This window comes from Schistocerca piceifrons, chromosome 1 (genome assembly GCF_021461385.2).
Source record: "Schistocerca piceifrons isolate TAMUIC-IGC-003096 chromosome 1, iqSchPice1.1, whole genome shotgun sequence".
NCBI lineage: Eukaryota > Metazoa > Arthropoda > Insecta > Orthoptera > Acrididae > Schistocerca > Schistocerca piceifrons.
In genome coordinates, this window is record NC_060138.1 from 1,111,115,393 (window position 1) to 1,111,135,982 (window position 20,590).

General features: G+C 45.9%; 1 protein-coding gene across 1 annotated transcript in view; it reads left to right on the forward strand.

Annotated features, from left to right (window-relative positions):
- LOC124778040 (serine/arginine repetitive matrix protein 1-like) overlaps positions 1-19,874 on the forward strand; it is a 197,184-nt gene extending 177,310 nt beyond the window's left edge. Inside the window, exons 11-12 of the mRNA XM_047253617.1 lie at positions 19,466-19,592; positions 19,772-19,874. Coding sequence (XP_047109573.1) covers positions 19,466-19,592; positions 19,772-19,874 — 230 coding nt within the window. The remainder of the gene's footprint in view (positions 1-19,465; positions 19,593-19,771) is intronic.
- The last annotated feature ends 716 nt before the right edge of the window (positions 19,875-20,590 follow it).

The following is a 20,590-nucleotide window of genomic DNA, read 5'->3' on the forward strand; positions in this document are numbered from 1 at the left end:
GGATGTGTGTGATGTCCTTAAGTTCGTTAGGTTTAAGTAGTTCTAAGTTCTAGGGGACTGATGACCACAGTAGTTAAGTCCCATAGTGCTCAGAGCCATTTTTTTCGTCCGTTAATGGCCTCTGCGTATGCCATGCCGCATTGCACACTGACCTGCCGGTACACCAGTCGGGACCAGTAGGGACGGTGCAGTGTGCCTCTGAAGTTGCGTTTTGTGACATTATTTGTGTATTGAAGCGTCAGATGGCTCGGCGATTCGTAATCAATCCTGCTAATGTATTGCGATTGGTTGAGATGAAGTTACGAAGAACCCTTCTTCGTGAAGATGGCATTGGTGTAGAAGACGAATCATTCGCATGTTTTCTGGTATCTATTATAGTGCAGAAATATGAGCATAAGTTAGAAACAGATACTGTTGTAACACTAACACATAATGATGATGATAGGGATGATGATGGCGAACAACTCATTGCAAACGGTAGTGATACGGCAAATGCGGGAAGAGGCGATAGAAGCAGTGACAGTGAATACCAACCGTCTCCCCAGAAGAAGGTTAAAGTTGCAAGTATCATGACCGCGTTTGATGACAACACACTGGAGAACATGTACGATGATTATAACGTAAGAGGTTTCGACACATACGACAAGCTTCTGAAAAGATACCCTAAACTGAAGTCTAAAAGCAATATTAAAAACATACTGGATTACGTGGCAAAGAAAAGAAAAGGAAATACAGTTTTGAAAGGAAATCGTACACTGGTGTTCAAGACCATCAAGGAGCTTGTAATGGCGAAATTCGATGAAGCGCGAGAATGCGGTTCCGCCGTTCATTATTGACATTTACAACATTGGGCATTGGACGTAGCCAGAAATCTCGGGTGTACAAATTTTACATCTTCACTAGGATTTATTACCAATTTGAAAAAGGAGTTTAGGATAATATCACGCCGTATCACTATGCTCCAAGCACGAAAAGATAAGGATGACGAAGAAGAGCTGATTGAAAGAGCTCAAACGTTTGTTGCTGACGTCAACGAGCATATCACGAGAGAAAACATCGATATTAGTTCTGTACGGAACTGTGATCAGAGTCTGTTCAACTATGAACTTTCTTGTGACAGAATACTATCCATGAAAGGGGAGAGAAACACTGTCGCGATGTTGCAATCAGTTAACTGTGCAACACATAGTTACACGATCGATGGATCGATGTTGCCATATCAATGGACGGACGATTGGAAACAAACTCTCTATTTGCTTCCAAGAATCCAGTGGAAAGTTTGGACCCCGCGTGTCAAGGGAAATAGAAACGCGGTGCCCTCCAAATGTCGTCGTCGATGCAAGTGTGAGTGGGAAGATGACGAAACAACATCTAAAGACGTTTTTCCTGTCAGTTTTGAATCCACATTTGTCGAGAAAGTCATTAGTACTTTGTGACTCCTGGTATGGACATAAGGATGAACGAGTACTACTGGAAGCATCTGGCGGAAAACATGTAGATTTAAAAATCATTCCGCCTAAAACTACAAAATATGCACAACCTCTGGATGTGTATTTCTTTGGGCAATATAAAATATATGCCAAGAGAATAACAGACTTCATTAAACTACGTTCCAGTAATATGCAGCCGAAATTGTACGACAGATTCTTTATCATGAATATGCATTCTGTCATTTACAATCAGTTATCTGCGGGAGTATATAGACCAATGCTTCGTTACACGTGGCAGAACGCTGGCTACGATATTGGTGAACCAGTGAACAACTTCAAAAGTGTCATTGACGTGGCGTTCAACACGGATATTATAGAATGCGCAAATACGCCATGCGATCAACTTGCATTTCTTCACTGTGCGTTTTGCAGTCACTCGTATTGCTCGGAGCATTTTGTTGACATTCCGCATTTACATTTACAGTTAAGATTGCTGCATTGCGCATGGCGTCTACAATTACATCTACAGTGATATCTAGAGCATGACTGCAGAGTTTTGCAGAAAAACGACACCCACCAGCACATTCAGAGGTACATAATGGTCCTGTAACCAAACGTTCATAGATCTGTTTGTTCGAGCCCAAGTACTTCCCTGATAAGAGAGATTGTACCCTGTATTTACCAATGTATTCAAAAATACTGGTCCTTCACAGTCAAATTTGGGACACAAAAACAAGATATAGCTTACATCAGATTTTGCCTTCAAAACACATTTACACATGGGCAAACAGTAAATGCTGATTCTGTGTAGATGTAAAGGAACAAGAGAATAATTAAAGTGGATTCAACTGATGGTGCAAATCGTTAATCGGTCCTTATAGACCATGACACTGTAAAAATTTGAGGTAGAGTGTAATGTGGCTGGTAGATGTGCAATCAGCAGGGCACACGTGGGAACAGCGGAAGTGGTGGCGGTTGTGGGTAGGTGCTGTGCTAGCGATGGGGTTACCTGCAGGCGCTGTAAGGGGAAGTGTCGTTCTAAACCGAAGCCTATACTCACAGCCGGCCAGTGTGGCCGTGCAGTTCTAGGCGCTACAGCCTGGAACCGCGTGACCGCTGCGGTCGCAGGTTCGAATCCTGCCTCGGGCATGGATGTGTGTGATGTCATTAGGTTAGTTCGGTTTAAGTAGTTCTAAGTTCTAGGGGACTGATGACCATAGATGTTAAGTCCCATAGTGCTCAGAGCCATTTGAGCCTATACTCACATTTTTTTGTGAATACATATTAAGTGGAGCCCTTCAACAACCACATTCCCATGGTGACCATTCGAAAAGGTCTACTGTTACCTCTGCTTTGGTAAGTATCTAAAAATAATTCCCCTGAAAATGCAGCAAAACCAGCGATTTATTTTCGCCTGGCTTGTTAAACATTTGTAACTTCAAGAGAAGCATCATGAATGGCTAATTTTTAGTAAAACCTATATTTCTCTTGTTGCCATGTTCAAATTTGCTTTATTTGCCAAAACATAGCAGTGTTTACATAATGTCACCTCTCTAATATGTAGCGCAGATACAACTGCGAGAGAATTTTGAAACAGTGGTTTATTAAGCATACAGGGTGTCCGAAAAGTCTTTCCCTGATTACATAAATCGATAACTCAGGCTAGAAGTAAGATACAAATATGAAACTGGCGTCTAATTGTTTACAAACTATCAAAGTTTTTTTCACACATCAGTAAACTTCCACATGAGCACGTAGCACATCTAGGCGATATTCAATTTCCGTCCACACATTAGCCAACATCACTGGAGGGATCGATTCAACGACTGTGGTTATCCGTTGCCGCAGGGTTTCAAGATCTGGTACACGTGTTCGGTAGACCTTGTCCTTGACATAACCCCATAAAAAGAGGTATAAAGGGGTTATGTCAGGAGAACGTGGAGGCCAAACCGTTGGCCCATCACGACCAATCCATCGCCCAGGAAAGGTCGTATTGAGATAGGCACGGGCGTCCAAACTCCAATGCGGCGGTGCACCGTCTTGCTGAAACAAGACATCGGGGTGATACTAGGGCAGCTGAGGAACAGCATACAGTTGCAACATGTCCAGATACACTGCAGATGTGATGGTAGCCACAGGGAAGAAGAATGGCCCGATAATTCGATCGTGCAATAGCGTGCACTAAACATTCATCTTTGGACTGCCTCTGGTGCACTGCACCTCATCCACTACTTACGTACTGCGAACCTAAAACAGAAAAAAACTTGGATAGTTGTAAACAATTCGACACAAGTTTCATATTTGTATCTTACTTCTAGCCTGAGTTATCAATTTATGTAATCAGAGAAAGACTTTTCGGACACCCTGTATTAAATGAAGAACTGAGGGAAAGTAAGGCCAATAGATTATGAAAAGGTCATCCCCGGTACAAAAATAAAAGTGTAATGTCTTCCTAAACTGGTAGTATTTCTAGTTTTACCAGCTATCTATGGCCCTTAAAAATTACATTCTTTCATTGAAAACATCTGTAATTAGTGGAACACAACAGATAATGAAGTTTTGCGTGACAACCATATGGAAAAACACTCTCTTCTTTGCATGCTACCATTTGCCATAATCTCATTTCAATACCTCAGACCATTTATGAAATACGAGGAATGTTGCGGATATTTCATTCTGGCCTTATCGCTGGAGCACACAATCGCACATGAGTGTGCAACATAAGATCGATTTTCTCAAGATTGTGACAGACAAAAACGTCAATACAAGTTTAAAGAAAAATTCAGTAAGTTAGCTAAATTTCATACACAGAAATGTATTATCTAACACACACACACCAAACACAATATCAGAGCGGCTCCTGTTTTTTATTGCAAACTTTTTTGAATTTTGCACAGTGTCCTACTTAAATGCAATTACCACAATAAATATGACCATTACCATGAAGGTGATATATAAAGCTATAAGTAATGCAAAAATTAAATTTTTTACCAACAGTTTGTGAAAGACTGCAGGGCTCGCACCTCGATTCTGTTGTCGATTCTTATGGCCGGAAGCAGGCACACACTGTCATCCTCCCCTTCTGTACAAACAAATGACCTCGCTCAGTATTTCAGGCGAAAGCTAGTCACTACCCACCAGCCATCATATCCTGTGACATCCACTTTTCGTTTATCAAAGAGGTACCTTCCGTGCAGACTGCATACATTGATGACTGTCATGAGGTGGTAGCGCACCACCAATACACGAGTCTTACTGTTCACTCATTTGGTATACAGAAAGCCTAAGGCTAAGTGCAAATTGAAATGTGTATAGAGCATGTGAAGAGATACAACATAACAGTGCAATGCACACGTTCTGCACATGCCGGCATGCCCTGCACATATTGAGACGCGTTGACTTCTTTGCGTATGCTGGTTGACAATGCGCTGTGCTGTCAGAATCGAAGTGCGCACCCTGCAATCATTCTCAAACGATTTTACGGAAATTATTTGGTTAAAACGCTTCGTTTTTGCATTACATGTAGCTTTATATGCCTGGTTTAGCTTTATATGTCAGGTTCATTATGAAGTGCCCATTATGCGTACTATTGTGTATACACATTTAAGTAAGGCACTGCACAAAATTCGAAAAGTTTGCAATGAAAAATATGGGCCATATGATTTTGCTTTTGGGGCATGTTACACCATATGTTTCTGTGTACTAAATTTAGCTGATATATTAAATTTTTCTTTAGATATGGCAGGAGGTCTCTGTCTCCAATCTCGAGAAAATGGATCGTATGTCTCGCTCGTTTATTCACGATCACACACACGAGAGAATGGTATATTCAAAACATCCCTTATACTCCCTAAACCAGTCGAGATATCGAAACGAGATTTTGGCGAATGACAAGGAGAAGAGTATTTTGCCAGATCGTAAACATATGGAACTTCCTTATCTATAATGATATAGCAGAAGTTATGGTTTTTTATTTTATTTTTTGTTCAGTAGACTACTGTAATTTTCTTAAGAGTCAGTGACAGCTAGTGAAAGGGGAACTATCTAGTATGAAAATAAACATGAAATTTCTTCTCTTATGTTACTGCAAACTGACACAATGAGGTTTTCCATAAGCTATTGACGTTTCTGGTCGCCATATGCTGATTTAATCAGGCACTCTGTTTCAGAATTATGTCGCAACATGCGCTACAAAATTGTTGTGTGCAAATCATACTGTGTTTTGGCAAAAGCATCACAATCATCAAGAAAAATGTAGCTGTCACTCATAAATTTTGATGTTGCTTCAAAAGAGAAAAGGTTAACAATTTGCCTAAAAATAAATCAGCAATTCTGTTGCAATTTTGGCGAAATCCTTATAACCCAAAGTACTTTTGATATTGAACGATTGGAATGGAAACTTACCAAGAGGTTTTATTTCTGTTCTTCATATGGCCAATGCGAAAATAGTGACAAGCGTGTCCCTCAGAGTGTTGCACATGCCAGATGCTGGCTGGTCAACTAGGGCTTGCCAAACCGACAGTGTGGGGTTCGCGGATGAAAGAGTTACTATTGAGAAAAGTAGCACAGCAATACCTTTCAGTAAATTAAATATTATAACAGATCATCACACTCTTTCAGGATACTCGTACTTTCGGAATAACACCCACTACATTCTTCATTTGTGAAGCCAGTTGTGTAATTAGTTTATTGGTGCTGATACCGTATATACAACCACCGAAATACTTTTTCTCTACACCACGCGCCAATTGAAAAGTTATCTTTGATGGGAGTTACTACCGCGCGGGATTAGCCGAGCTGTTTAAGGCGCTGCAGTCATGGACTGTGCGGATGATCCCGGCGGAGGTTCGAGTCCTCCCTCGGGCATTGGTGTGTGTGTTTGTCCTTAGTATAATTTAGGTTAAGTAGTGTGTAAGCTTAGGGACTGATGACCTTAGCAGTTAAGTCCCATAAGATTTCACACACATTTGAACATAGGGGTTACTCGATTATTACTACACAGAAGCGCCAACGAAACTAGTACAAGTGTGCATTATCAAATACAGAGATATGTAAACAAGCGGAATACGTCGCTGCGGTCGGCAACGCCTGTATAAGACAACGAGTGTCTGGCACAGTTGTTACATCGGTTACTGCTGCTGCAATGGCAGGTTGTCAAGATTTAAGTGAGTTCGAACCTGGTGTTATATTCGGCACACGAGCGATGGGACAGAGCATCTCCGAGGTAACGATGAAGTGGGGATTTTCCCGTACGACCATTTCACGAGTGTACCGTGAATGTCATGAATCCGGTAAAACATCAAATCTCCGACATCGCTGCGGCCGGAAGAAGATCCTGCAAGAACTGGACCAACGACGACTGAAGAGAATCGTTCAACGTGACAGAAGTGCAGCCCTTCCGCAAATTGCTGCAGATTTCCTGCTGGGCCATCAACAAGCGCCGGCGTCCGAACCATTCAACGAAACATCGTCGATATGGGTTTTGAAGCCGAAGCACCACTCGTGTACCGTTGATGATTGGACGACACAAAGCTTTACGCCTCGCCTGGTCCGTGAACAACGACATTGGACTATGGATGACTGGAAATGTGTTGCCTGGTCGGACGAGTCTCGTTTCAAATTGTTTAGAGCGGATGGGCGTGTACTGGTATGGAGACAACCTCATGAATCGATGGATCCTGCATATCAGCAGGGGACTGTTCAAGCTGGTGGAGGCTCTGTAATAGCGTGGGACGATTGCAGTTGGAGTGATATGGGACCCCTGATACGTTTAAATACGACTCTGACAGGTGACATGTACGTAAGCATCCTGTCTGATCACCTTCGTCCATTCATGTCCATTCTGCGTTCAGACGGACTTGGGCAATTCCAGCAGGACAATGGGACACCCCACACGTCCAGAATTGGTACAGACTGGCTCCGCCAACACTCTTCTGAATTTAAACACTTCCGCTGGCCACCAAACTGCGCAGACATGAACATTATTAAGCATATTTGGGATGCCTTGCAACGTGCTGTTGAGAAGAGATCTCCACCCATTCGTACTATTACAGATTTATGAACAGCTCTGCAGGATTCATGGAGTCAGTTCCCTCCAGTACTACTCCAGACATTTGTCGAGACCTTCCGTAGACTGTTGAACGAGTTAGTATGCAATGTGGTTGGTTCGGTAACACACGTCTAAAAAAAAGGGGGCAGCCTAAGTGATCCACGAAATTATCGTCGAATGTCTCTGACATCCGTCGACAGTAGAATCTTGTAGCATATTCTGAGCTTAAATGTAATGGGGCAGCTCGAAATGTAAGACCTCCTTCACGTCAATCAGAACAGTTTCCGTAAACATAGGACATGCAGAAACCAGTTCGAATCTTTCTCACATGACACCCAGAAAACCATGGATCAGGACAATCAAGAAGATTCAGTATTTGTTGGCTTCCGAAATGCATTCGTTTCAGTCCTGCAGCAACGTTTATTAAAGAAGTATTAAACCGATATTTACATTTTCGTGGCTGTGCTATGTACTTTTCATACTACCAAGCAGTATTTACTATACACTTCTTCTTCTTCTATTGGGGTGTGAACTGGCAAATAGCCATTTGTTTGGTGAAGTGGTAGAAACTCTAGTTCTCTACACAAGAAAATAGGGAAAAACGTTGCTATCATGCAGCCAAGAAGATGTGTGCTCTAACTGCCGATAGTTTCAATTACTTAACGTGGAAAACACAAACACTATTTATAAATTCGAATCCGACTTATTGTGTTGTAAAGTGCCCTGAATACAGAACTCTGGATTACCATACGCCACCGCTAGTATGCAAGAAAAGCTTGCTAATTCTTTAAAACGGCATACATGGAAAAATTCTGGACACGAATGGAGATTACAAGATATCAGCATTTACTGTTAACAGCATTTGAAAGTTTGCACACATCAGTGTAGTTGTAGAAGATAGTGGATTCGAGGACATTTACTATCGCAGAGGATGCAGGTTTTATTTATAAATCTCCACTAATATTTGGATCTGCTTGAAGAGGACAGTTGCACTGTATCTAAGTGTGGAGGACTGGATATTATGCATAACCTCCAACACTATTTGCGATTCAATAGTCAACTTACCGATGTTATAAAGTGCCCTGGTATGCATTTTCTTGACTTGCAATTGCATCGCTGTGTGTTGTAGGGAAACTAAATATCACGTTTTTTAGAAAAATCAATGTCACCGTCTTTCTTCACAGAGGAGTCAGTGACAACGCTCTATAAATAATAATGTGGGAATCCTTTATTACTCTTCTTGTAACTATGTTTTAAATGTACCAGATACTCCAAACGCAGATATGTGATCCAAAACTCCACAAAGCATGCGTGTTGTAGCGAGGGTACTGTCTGGGATCATTTCGACAGTCAGTCGTTGATCCCTGTCAAAAACGTTGCAAACTGATTGAAGCTTTGCAGTATGTAGTGATTTACTGCACAAGGATGGAACATACCTGTCAAGCTATGATATAAGCGTCATTTTGATGAATATATATACCGCTACGTTTCTCCCCTAGGTAGGTGTTTTTGGGTGGAGAGCAACGACATCTGTGCAGAGCACATGTAGGTTGCTTATCATAATAGGTAAGTGTGACTGCAGATCTCTGATCACATTACGTGACTGATTTGTTGCGGCTGAGTCACAAAGCATGTGTAGCAATATAAATGATCCTGCAGCTAATGGCAGAAGCTTTATGAGATGGTCTTAGTTCACAAGGTTGTCTATAAGGAATTGGCAATTCCAGAAGGATGCAGCGAATTCCAGAGGATGGATGACTGACACGGGGACCTCTACACTGGTAAATATTAACTATTGCTCATAAATAAATGCTCCTTTTGACGCTGAATCTATGTGACGCAAGTGCCTGCTGTCTGTGGTACGGTGTCAACGGTGAACAGCGCATAACACCTCTAGATCTCAACTTAGCTTCCAGCAATCTGTTTCCGACAGTTTATGGTGTCACACTGTCTGTAACCTCTGTCAAGATTTCAGCTGTTGTCGTCTGTCTGTTCGCTAGAGCTAGCCAAACACTCCCACGACTTTCTCATGGTGTAATCATGTGTGTACACTCTCATCCGACCTTAGAGAATATCTCGACATTTAAATAGTGCAACACGCAAACATTTTGGACCTTATAGCTACAAACAGGTCTGACCTTACGACAGGCCGGCCGCGGTGGTCTTGCGGTTCTAGGCGCGCAGTCGGAACCGCGCGACTGCTACGGTCGCAGGTTCGAATCCTGCCTCGGGCATGGATGTGTGTGATGTCCTTAGGTTAGTTAGGTTTAAGTAGTTCTAAGTTCTAGGGGACTGATGACCACAGATGTTAAGTCCCATAATGCTCAGAGCCATTTGAACCATTTTGAACCTTATGACAGTGTCAGTTTAGAAACAGGTATTAGTGATCGTAATGTCATCACAGCGACGATCGGTCAAGAAAGCCAGGAAAGTGCTTTTATGCTAGAAAAGGCAGATAAGCAGTTGTTAGTAGCCCACTTAGACAATGAATGGACATCATTTAGCTCCAGTATAATGGGCACAGAGGGATTATGGACAAAGTTTAAACTGACTGTAAGTCGCATATGTGCCAAGTAAGTGAATTAAGGATGATTTGATAACCAAATTCAGAATTTGCTGAGGAAATAGGCATTGTTGCACTCGGTTGAAAAAGAGCCTACAAATGTTGACAGTCAAGAGTTAGTAGAAATTCATGCGCCAGTAAGAAGAGCAAAGCGCGAAACATACAACTACCACTGTCGCACCTTAGTGGAAGAATTTACTGCGAATCCAAAAAATTCTGGTCATATATAAAATCACTAAGAGGGATGAAGGCTTCTATTCACTCATCGACCAGTCTCGGGTAGGAAAGACAGCAACAGTAAAGCTGAAGTTTAAGAAATCATTCACGCATGAGGATCATACAATCATATCGTCATTGACTGTCATACAGATATCCACATGGATGACAGAGGAATTAATAAGAGTGCCGTAGAGAAGCAGCTGAAATGGCTGGAAAGAAACAAGCCACCAAGTCCATGTGGAATCCCAATTCGGTTTTATGGAGAGTATGGCCTGTATTTATTGTGAATCTCTCACCGAACAAAAAGTCCCAAGTGAGTGGAAAAAAGCGCGGGTGATTCCTGTATATACGAGGGTAGTCACGAAAGTAAGGTCTCCTATTCTTTTATAAGTACATAGACCTGTTTATTTCTACAGTGGTTTACATCAGTTTACAGCTTGAACATTTAGCTATTTTTCGACATAATCACCATTTCTGTCCCCCCCAGGGGCTCAGCATTCATTTGCTGAGTACGGGCTTGGCGACCCCGGGGTCCTGAGCTGGGGACTGGTCAGCGCCGCCAGTCTCCTGTCACCGTAAACCCCGGACATGCTTCAGCGACCACCGCATGGCGCAGCGGTGGAATGTTGTATGCTGCGGGGAATGGTAATCTTGGCTTGACCGCCTGGATTGCGAGGAAGGTAAACCTCTATAAAAACCCCTCAATCTTATGGTGTGCTGCGCGCCTATAAGATGCATGGCTGTTGGGGTGGAACAGTCGCAAGCGGGCAACCTCTGGGGCACCTGCCGCACCCCAGTTGTATAAGGCTTACTCAGGCACGCGGGGCTCTGTCTGAGCGGACCTTTAGTTCCCTAGCTGCTCGTGGGACCACAATGGACCCTTCGACCTCTACGTTTCCCCCTACCAGTGGATTGGGTGGGCCACTGGTAGGAAAACACACCCAATCGAAAAAGCGACTTCGTGCTGCGAGTCCTCCAGCGCCTGGTGTTACTAGAGATTTATCAGACTGTCGTAACAGAGCACATGCTGATATCCAGAATGTGTTTTTGATTGTCAAACGGAAGGAAGGTAGCTTTGAGAGAGTTTCTCCCTTTTACATCCACAAGGGTCTTGAGGGAATTGCAGGAACACTGAAATCTGTGAAGCGTCTGCGCAATGGGACTCTGTTAGTTGAAACTTCTAGTTCCCGTCAAGTCACTTCTCTTAGGAAAGCAACCTGTCTTGGAGAGTACGCTATCGAGATCGAGCTCCACTCCACTTTGAACTATAGTAAGGGTGTTGTGACATGTAGGGACTTGGTGGATATCCCCAAGGACGAGTTGAAATCTGAGTGGGCTGACGAAGGTATTGTCGACGTGCAGCATATTATGAAACGAGTCGATGGGGACCTAGTCAAATCCGACTCGTTTATTCTCACGTTCAATCGCCCGAGACTCCCAGAGCATGTTAAAGCGGGTTTCTTACGTTTGCCAGTACGGCCATATTTCCCCAACCCAATGCGCTGTTTTAAATGTCAGCGCTTTGGGCATACTACGTTGGGGTGCAATGGGATAGCCACTTGTGGTAAATGTGGTCAGCCTGCCCATGAAGGAGCCGATTGTTCATCGCCTGTGAAGTGCGTGAATTGCTCTGGGAGTCACCCTGTCTGGAGCCGGGTCTGCCCCATCTATCTCGAGGAACGGAAGATACAGGAGATCAAAACATCTAAGCGCATCCCCTATGGTGAGGCCAAGAAGCTCTTTAAGGCCATGCAGCCTCCTGTGTTTACAACATCTTTCGCTTCCACTCTGCAGAAACCGGTACAGTTGGCCACTGTCGCTACACAAACGGAGGTTGCTAGTGTCAGCACTAATACCTGCATTTGCCAGTGCACTTGTGCTGCTGCGGTTGTTTTGCAACCTGCAGCTCTCCCCACAACATCGGACAAGGCCGTGGTTGCTGACATTGGGGTACTTCCTGCACCTCCCCATATGGCACCTTCTGCCCAGGCGAGTAAAGCTCCAACTGTTGACAAGGTTCTGCATTCTAAGCCCCCCAAGACGAAGACGCCAAAGGTGAAGGTTTTGCCACCTGAGGAGACTAGTCACGGTCAGTCCGATGATGATGCCATCGTACTATCTGACATCTCCCTTGGGTCGCCATCGGAGCTGATGGACATTGATGTCGACCGGGGGCGATCTTCTCGCCCCAGGAATAAATCTCCGGCCAGTACGGGCTCTCCTCCAAAGCACAGGGGCAGGGTGAAAATTCAGCCACCCTGATCACTGGCTCCCATATTACAGTGGAACCTGAATGGGTTCAGGACGCATGTGGCCGAATTACAACTCCTTGTACGAGAGCGCCCCTTGTGCTTATGTCTCCAAGAGACACATTTCCGGGCCACTGATGCTCCTTCTTTACGGGGCTATACCGTGTATCGAAAAGATGATCTGATGGGGGAAAGGGCAAAGGGTGGTGTTGCGGTTTTTGTCCATGACATGCACCACTCATCTGAGCTCCCTCTCGTTACGAACTTGCAAGCAGTTGCAGTTGACCTTCTTGTGGGGCAGAGGCTCACTATCTGTTCCGTTTACTTACCGCCTCAGGACGCCATAGACACTGAGGCTCTCACAGACCTTATTACCCAACTCCCCCGCCCATTTCTCCTTCTGGGGGACTTCAATGCTCATAATGTCTTATGGGGCTCTACGACTACTTGCCCCAGGGGTCGCATTCTGGAAAGCCTCATGGTATCCGAAGAACTGTGCATCCTCAACTCTGGTGCTCCCACTCATTTCTGTACTGCTTCTGGGTCGTCGTCAGCTATTGACCTTTCCTTTTGCTCTCCAGCACTCGCGGATTCTGCTCTGTGGGAGGTTGCCGCTGACCTCCATTCTAGTGACCACTTCCCCCTTTGGATTCGCCTCCTGGATGAGACTGTAGCATTACCAGTGCCACCCAGGTGGAACCTCTGCAGAGCTGACTGGACACTTTTCAGCGATTTAGCTGTTTTGGAACACCGTGCCAGCGTCCACGAATGGGTCGACCATGTTACAGCCGTGATCTCCCATGCTGCTGAATTGTCGATCCCACGGTCCTCAAGTCATCCCAAGAGGCGCCTTGTCCCTTGGTGGACCACTGAGTGCCGCTCAGCCATCCGAGCCCGCCGTGCAGCTCTGCGCCGCTTCAAGTGCCGTCCCTCAGCTGACAATCTTGCGGCCTTTCGGGTGGCAAGGGCCAAGGCGCGGCGAGTGATTAAAGAGAGCAAACGACGGTCATGGCAATCGTTCTTGAACTCCATCTCCCGCTCCACTAGTTCTACAAAAGTGTGGGAAGCCATCAGGAGGATCTCCGGGAAACGCAGCCAACTACCTGTCACGGCATTGCTGCATCAGGGTAGTCTACTCACGGCGCCGAGAGACATTGCCCAGACACTGGCCACGTATTTTGCCGAATCTACTGCCACTATGAACTGTGATCCAGATTTCTGCCGCTACCGCACTGCTATCGAGAGGGATCACTTGGACTTCCGGTCTCCAAATTCTGAACCCTACAACTGCCCCTTCACAATGTGGGAACTGGATTCGGCGCTGTCTGTGGCTCATGATACTGCGCCAGGTGCTGATCAAATCCTGTACAGCATGCTGCAGCACTTGTTGCTGCCATCCAAGGAAGTACTCCTGAATTGTTTTAATATGATATGGTCATCCGGCACATTCCCTGACTCGTGGAGGGAGGCGATTTTGGTTCCCCTCCTCAAACCGGGAAAGGACCGAATGCATCCCAGTAGTTATCGGAGTATTGCTTTGACGAGCTGTGTCGGGAAGACATTGGAACGCATGGTCAACCGTCGCCTGGTTTGGCTGCTCGAGACCAGGCAGCTCCTTAGCCGTTCTCAGTGTGGCTTTCGGAGATGTCGTTCAACTATAGACAACTTGACCCTGCTTGAGGCGGTCATCCAGCAGGCCTTCTTACGTAACCAGCATTGTCTAGGTGTATTCTTTGACATTAATAAGGCGTATGACACTACTTGGCGCCGCCTTATCCTCAATCAACTCCATCAGTGGGGCTTTCGTGGCCATCTCCCCATCTTCATTCGGTCCTTTCTTTCCCGCCACCTCTTTCGATATCGGGTTGGTAATGTGCTATCTGGTTTGTACGTGCAGGAGAATGGTGTTCCTCAGGGAAGCGTTTTAAGTGTCACCCTCTTTGCCGTCGCCATTAACAGTATCACGTCCACAATCCGGAGTCCTGCCCAGTGCTCCTTGTTTGTGGACGATTTTGCTGTTTTCTGTTCTTCCTCCAGTCTTGTCACTGCTAGTCGGCAGCTGCAGCTTACGATAAAGCGATTAGAGGCATGGACTGCAAAGACGGGTTTTACCTTTTCTGCAGCCAAATGTGTGTGTGTCCATTTTAATCGTTCTCGACGTGCTTTTACCTCCCCTGAATTGCGTCTGAGGGGCACCATTCTTCCTTTTAGAGACAGTGTGAGGTTCCTGGGCCTCACTTTTGATTCCAAGTTGTCGTGGTTGCCGCACCTTAAAGACCTCAAGGTGCGGGCCCTGAAGGCGCTGAATATTTTGAAGTGTTTGAGCCATCGATCCTGGGGAGCAGATCGGGCGCGTCTGCTGCAGTTTTATAGGGCTTTCGTCCGGTCGCGTCTTGACTATGGATGCACTGTGTATGGGTCAGCGAGGCCTTCGTATCTGAAGATTCTTGACGCAGTACACCATGAGGGTATCAGGCTGGCCACTGGTGCATTCCGTACCAGTCCCATCCCCAGCCTGTGTGCTGAGGCAGGGGAACCGCCGCTCGCCATCCGGCGGAAACTCCTCATGGTGCGACGGGTGTGTCAATTCCTTGCCTGTCCTCCCTCCCCTGCATACCCTACTGTTGCCCGACCCCCTATGGAACGTCTCTTTTCCAGTCGTCCAAGGGCAACGAGACCATTTGGGATTCGTGCCAAGCATTTGCTTGAGTCCCTTGGTGTGGAGCGTGTGGCACCCCAACTCCAGGGTTTTACCCGCCTGCCTCCCTGGTTGCTCCAGAGGCCCAGCGTCCTTTTAGACTTGTCAGAGTACCGGAGGAGCTGCACTCCTGCGTTTGTTTTTACCTCCTTATTTTACGATATTTTAAACCAGCATCCTGACCATGTACCAGTATTTACGGATGGCTCTAAACAGGGGGACTCTGTAGGTTGTGCTGTGGTTTTCCCTGATCGAGTCATCAAATTACGGCTTCCTGCAGCGTTTACCATCTTTGATGCCGAATTGTTTGCGATCTTGCGGGCATTGGAGCAGATGAGATGTGTTCCCAGTCTTAAGTTTCTCATCTGTTCTGACTCTCTGAGTGCCCTTCAGACCATGCAACACTTGTACCCAGCGGATACGGTAGTCCAGAACATCCATGATGCCCTACTCCACCTGCAACGGCAGGGGAAGGAGGTTTCTTTCTGCTGGGTGCCGGGGCACGTGGGTATTAGGGGAAACGAACTGGCGGATGTGGCTGCCAAAGATGCATGTTCCCTCCCTCACGTTGTTGAATGTGCCGTCCCCCTCCATGCTGTTACCTCCCTTTTGCGTTCTCGTGTTATGCGTCAATGGGAAGAGGAGTGGCTGGCAGTCGGTGAAAATAAGCTGCGTTTGGTCAAGGCCACCACGCGGCCATGGCGTACGTCCAACCAGTCATGCAGGCGGGATGAGGTTCTCCTCACCCGCCTCCGCATCGGGCACAGTCCCTTAACGCACGGTTTTTTACTCCGGCGGGAGGACCCACCAATCTGTAGTGCTTGTGGCGTCCAGATAACTGTCCGCCACATTTTACTTGACTGTCCTTTATTCTCTGACCAGAGGGCGGTGGTTTCCTTGCCACCGGATTTGCCCTCTATTTTGCAAGACGACGCAACGACTGTGGTTAAGGTCTTACGGTTTTGTGTCCTGTCAAATTTGTTGCCTCGGATTTTAGGGAGAGGATTTTAATGTGCTGCTGGGTGACTGGTTCACCCAGGTTTTAGGTAAGAGGTCCGCCAGTCACGATTACCTACTTGTTTCCCTTCAATTTCTGTTCTCTTTTCCTTGTGTTTCCTTTCCTTTTTAGTGCGTTTCTTCTCCTCTTGTTTTGCCTCTGTATGTGAGGATTTGTAACTGCGTCAGGTCTGTGTCTTTTAGCCGTTCTCCTTGTTCGCTGTCCATCTTCGTCTCTTCTCCGCATGTGTTCCTGTTTCTATGCGTTTGGGCGCTGATGACCACGCTGTTTAGCGCCCGAAAACCTCAACCCACACACACACACACACACACCATTTCTGTCGATGCATTTTTGTAGACGCTGTGGCAGTTTTTGTATGCCCGTGTCATACCAGCTCGCCACCATGCTGTTCAGAAAGTTGTGGTCTCAGGTGTAAAGTGGTATGCCCAGGTTTCGTCAAGCGTGACAATTGAATCCAAAAAGTTGACCTGTTCGGCTGCAAGGCGGTGAAGAAATGCGCGGGAAGCACCAACTCGTTGCCGCATGTGGTCCTCAGTCAGCATGCGTGGCACCCATCTTGCGCACACCTTCCGGTAGTTGAGTGTTTCCGTTAAAATTCTGTGAGCGGTGCTTCGGGAAGCCTCAGGAACCAACATGCAGAGATCATCCAGGGTGATCCGCCGATCTTCACGCTTGCTTTGCTCAGCCTTCAACACTGTCTCCTCAGAAATTGACGGTCTCCCACTCCTTCGTTCGTCGTGAATTTCGGTCCTACCAGCTGCAAACTCTCTACACCACTTACGAAGATTTTTGACATCCATGCACGACTCACCGTACACTCCCGTCAATTGGCGATGGATTTCAATCGGCGCAGTGGCCATTGCGTTCAAAAACCGAATAAGTGCGCGCCATTCGCACTTGGCGGTAACATCCAACAGAAACTCCATTCTCAACGGCTGCCAAGCCAAGACTGAGCGCCTCAGCGCGGCGTGCGCATGTTTACACACACCGCGTGAAGCACTCTTCATAACAGTGTGACCAACTGCCACACAAACAGAATTTTGTACTTATAAAAAAATAGAAGACCTTACTTTTGGGATTACCCTCGTAAGATTTGAGAAATAACTGATCCACAGAATTACAGACGAAAAATCCTTAACATCCGTTTGCCGCAGAATTCTTTAACACATTCTGAGTTCGAGTATAATATATTTCCTTGTGACAGAAAAGCTTCTGAGCACAAATTAGCACGGATTTAGAAAGCATCACCCGTGTGAAACTCTGCTGGCTCTTTTCTGACATGATATCCTACGGAAGGCAACAGCAGATTCCATTTTCTTAGATTTACGGAAAGCATTTCACAGTAGTTAGAATCTTTTATTTAGCTGGCAGTATTGGCGCTCGCTGTATTCCAGTAGTTCGAGTAACGAAGATTTTTGTGAGGTAAGTGATTCATGAAAGGTATAGGTTATTGTTAGTCAGGGCCATTCTTTTGTAGGGATTATTGAAAGTCAGATTGCGTTGCGCAATTAAAAAAAAAATTGTGTGTCAGTATAGTGTTGATCAGAATAAGTAAAGAGAAAAATGTCTGAGTACGTTCAGTTTTGCTCAGCTGTTTCAAAATCAAATAACGTAAGAGGTTTACCAGCATTGTCATTTATAATTTTTCCAGGGGAGGCGAAATTCCCTCAGACTTCAAGAAGAATATAATAATTCCAATCCCAAAGAAAGCAGGTGTTGACAGATGTGAAAATTACCGAACTATCGGTTTAATAAGTCACAGCTGCAAAGTACTAACGCGAATTCTTTACAGACGAATGGAAAACTGGTAGAAGCCGACCTCGGGGAAGATCAGTTTGGATTCCGTAGAAATGTTGGAACACGTGACGCAAAACTGACCCTACGACTTATCTTAGATGAAAGATTAAGGAAAGGCAAACCTACGTTTCTAGCATTTGTAGACTTAGAGAAAGCTTTTGACAATGTTGACTGGAATACTCTCTTTCAATTTCTGAAGGTGGCAGGGGTAAAATACAGGGAGCGAAAGGCTATTTACAGATTGTACAGAAACCAGATGGCTGTTGTACGAGTCGAGGGGCATGAAAGGGAAGCAGTGGTTGGGAAGGGAATGAGACAGTGTTGTAGCCTATCCCCGATGTTATTCAATCTGTATATTGAGCAAGTAGTGAAGGAAACAAAAGAAAAATTCGGAATAGGTATTAAAATCCATAGAGAAGGAATAAAAACTTTGAGGTTCGCCGATGACATTGTAATTCTGTCAGAGACAGCAAAGGACTTGGAAGATCAGTTGAACGGAATGGACAGTGTCTTGAAAGGAGGGTATGAGATGAACATCAACAAAAGCAAAACGAAGATAATGGAATGTAGTCGAATTAAGTCGGGTGATGCTGAGGGAATTAGATTAGAAAATGAGACGCTTAAAGTAGTAAAGGAATTTTGCTATTTGAGGAGCAAAATAACTGGTGATGGTCGAAGTAGAGAGGATATAAAATGTAGACTGGCAATGGCAAGGAAAGCGTTCCTGAAGAAGAGAAATTTGTTAACATCGAGTATAGATTTAAGTGTCAGGAAGTCGTTTCTGAAAGTATTTGTATGGAGTGTAGCCATGTATGGAAGTGAAACATGGACGATAAATAGTTTGTACTAGAAGAGAATAGACGCTTTAGAAATGTGGTGCTACAGAAGAATGCTGAAGATTACATGGGTAGATCACATAACTAATGAGGAGGTATTGAATAGAATTGGGGAGAAGAGGAGTTTGTGGCACAACTTGACTAGAAGAAGGGATCGCTTGGTAGGACATGTTCTGAGGCACCAAGGGATTTAGTACTGGAGGGCAGCGTGGAGGGTAAAAATCGCAGAGGGAGACCAAGAGATGAATATACCAAGCAGATTCAGAAGGATGTAGGCTGCAGTAGGTACTGGGAGATGAAGAAGCTTGCACAGGATAGAGTAGCATGGAGAGGTGCATCAAACCAGTCTCAGGACTGAAGACCACCACAACAACAACAACAACAAGGGGATGTTTCAGTTTTTGTGCTGAAGACACCTAAAATACACTCACACGTGGATTAAATTCCAAGTAACTTATCCCACAGCCACGAAATACTACAGCACGAATTCCGTAGAGAGCAGCAGATGTTACGAAGACAGTGTGAGAAGTTCCACTTCCACTAGACAGGTAAGTGACAGGTGAGCCTGCTCCAGACTGACCCACAGTGTGCTCTGTTGTCCCACAGGCCAGCGCTCCCCTTCTCCGCCGCCCTGTTCGCCGGACCCGTACGCCAACATTCGGCGGCCCAAGCGCTTCTTCTCGCCACTACGAGGTGAGCCTCTGCTGATGCGTCTGCCACTGTGTTCACCTATGTAGTCATACTCTACTTCAATGGAAAAAGAATTGTGCCCCTCCCCCCCCCTCCAGAGAAGTTACATTAGTAAGTACTCTGTGACACTGGCTCTGTCCCCGATAGCGTGAGACTTTGAGCTCCCACTAGAGTTGCCGTGTGAGTGACCCGGCCAGACTGAGCCGTGTTGTTGTGACGCAGGCCGGCGCACGCCGACCCCGCCGCCGTGTGCGCCATCCCCATGCGCGCCTGCACCCTGTGCACCATTCCCATGCGCACCTCCGCCCTGTTCGCCAGCGCGTAGTGCACCGCCGCCCTGCTCGCCGGACCCGTACGCCAACATTCGGAGGCCCAAGCGCTTCTTCTCGCCGATACGAGGTGAGTGTCTGCGTATGCATCTGCTGGTGTTCTCACCTGAGGCGCCGTACTCGATTACAATGAAATGAACACCCTTAGCTGCTTACAGGCGTTGACATACGTCAACGCGGACAGATGAAAATGTGTGCCCCGACCGGGACTCGAACCCGGGATCTCCTGCTTACATGGCAGACGCTCTATCTATCTGAGCCACCGAGGACACAGAAGATAGTGCGACTGCAGGGATTTATCTCTGGCACGCCTCCCGCGAAACCCACATTCTCAAAATATTGACCCGCACTACATTCGTAGAATGTGGGTTTCGCGGGATGCGTGCCAGAGATAAATCCCTACAGTCGCACTGTCCTCTGTGACTTCGGTGGCTCTGGTGGATAGAGCGTCTGCCATGTAAGTAGGAGAGCCCAGGTTCGAGTCCCAGTCGGGGCACACATTTTCATCTGTCCCCGTTGACGTATGTCAACGCCTGTAAGCAGGTAAGGGTGTTCATTTCATTGTAATTTCATTCTAGCGAGCTGCATGGTCACCGATGGTATCTGTTCATGTCCGAAAGAACAGATACCATCTTAGTATATATATATAGTTAAGGTTCACCGGCCACTTGACCATCTTCTTCTTCTGTGCGAATGCACAAGCAGTGCCCGA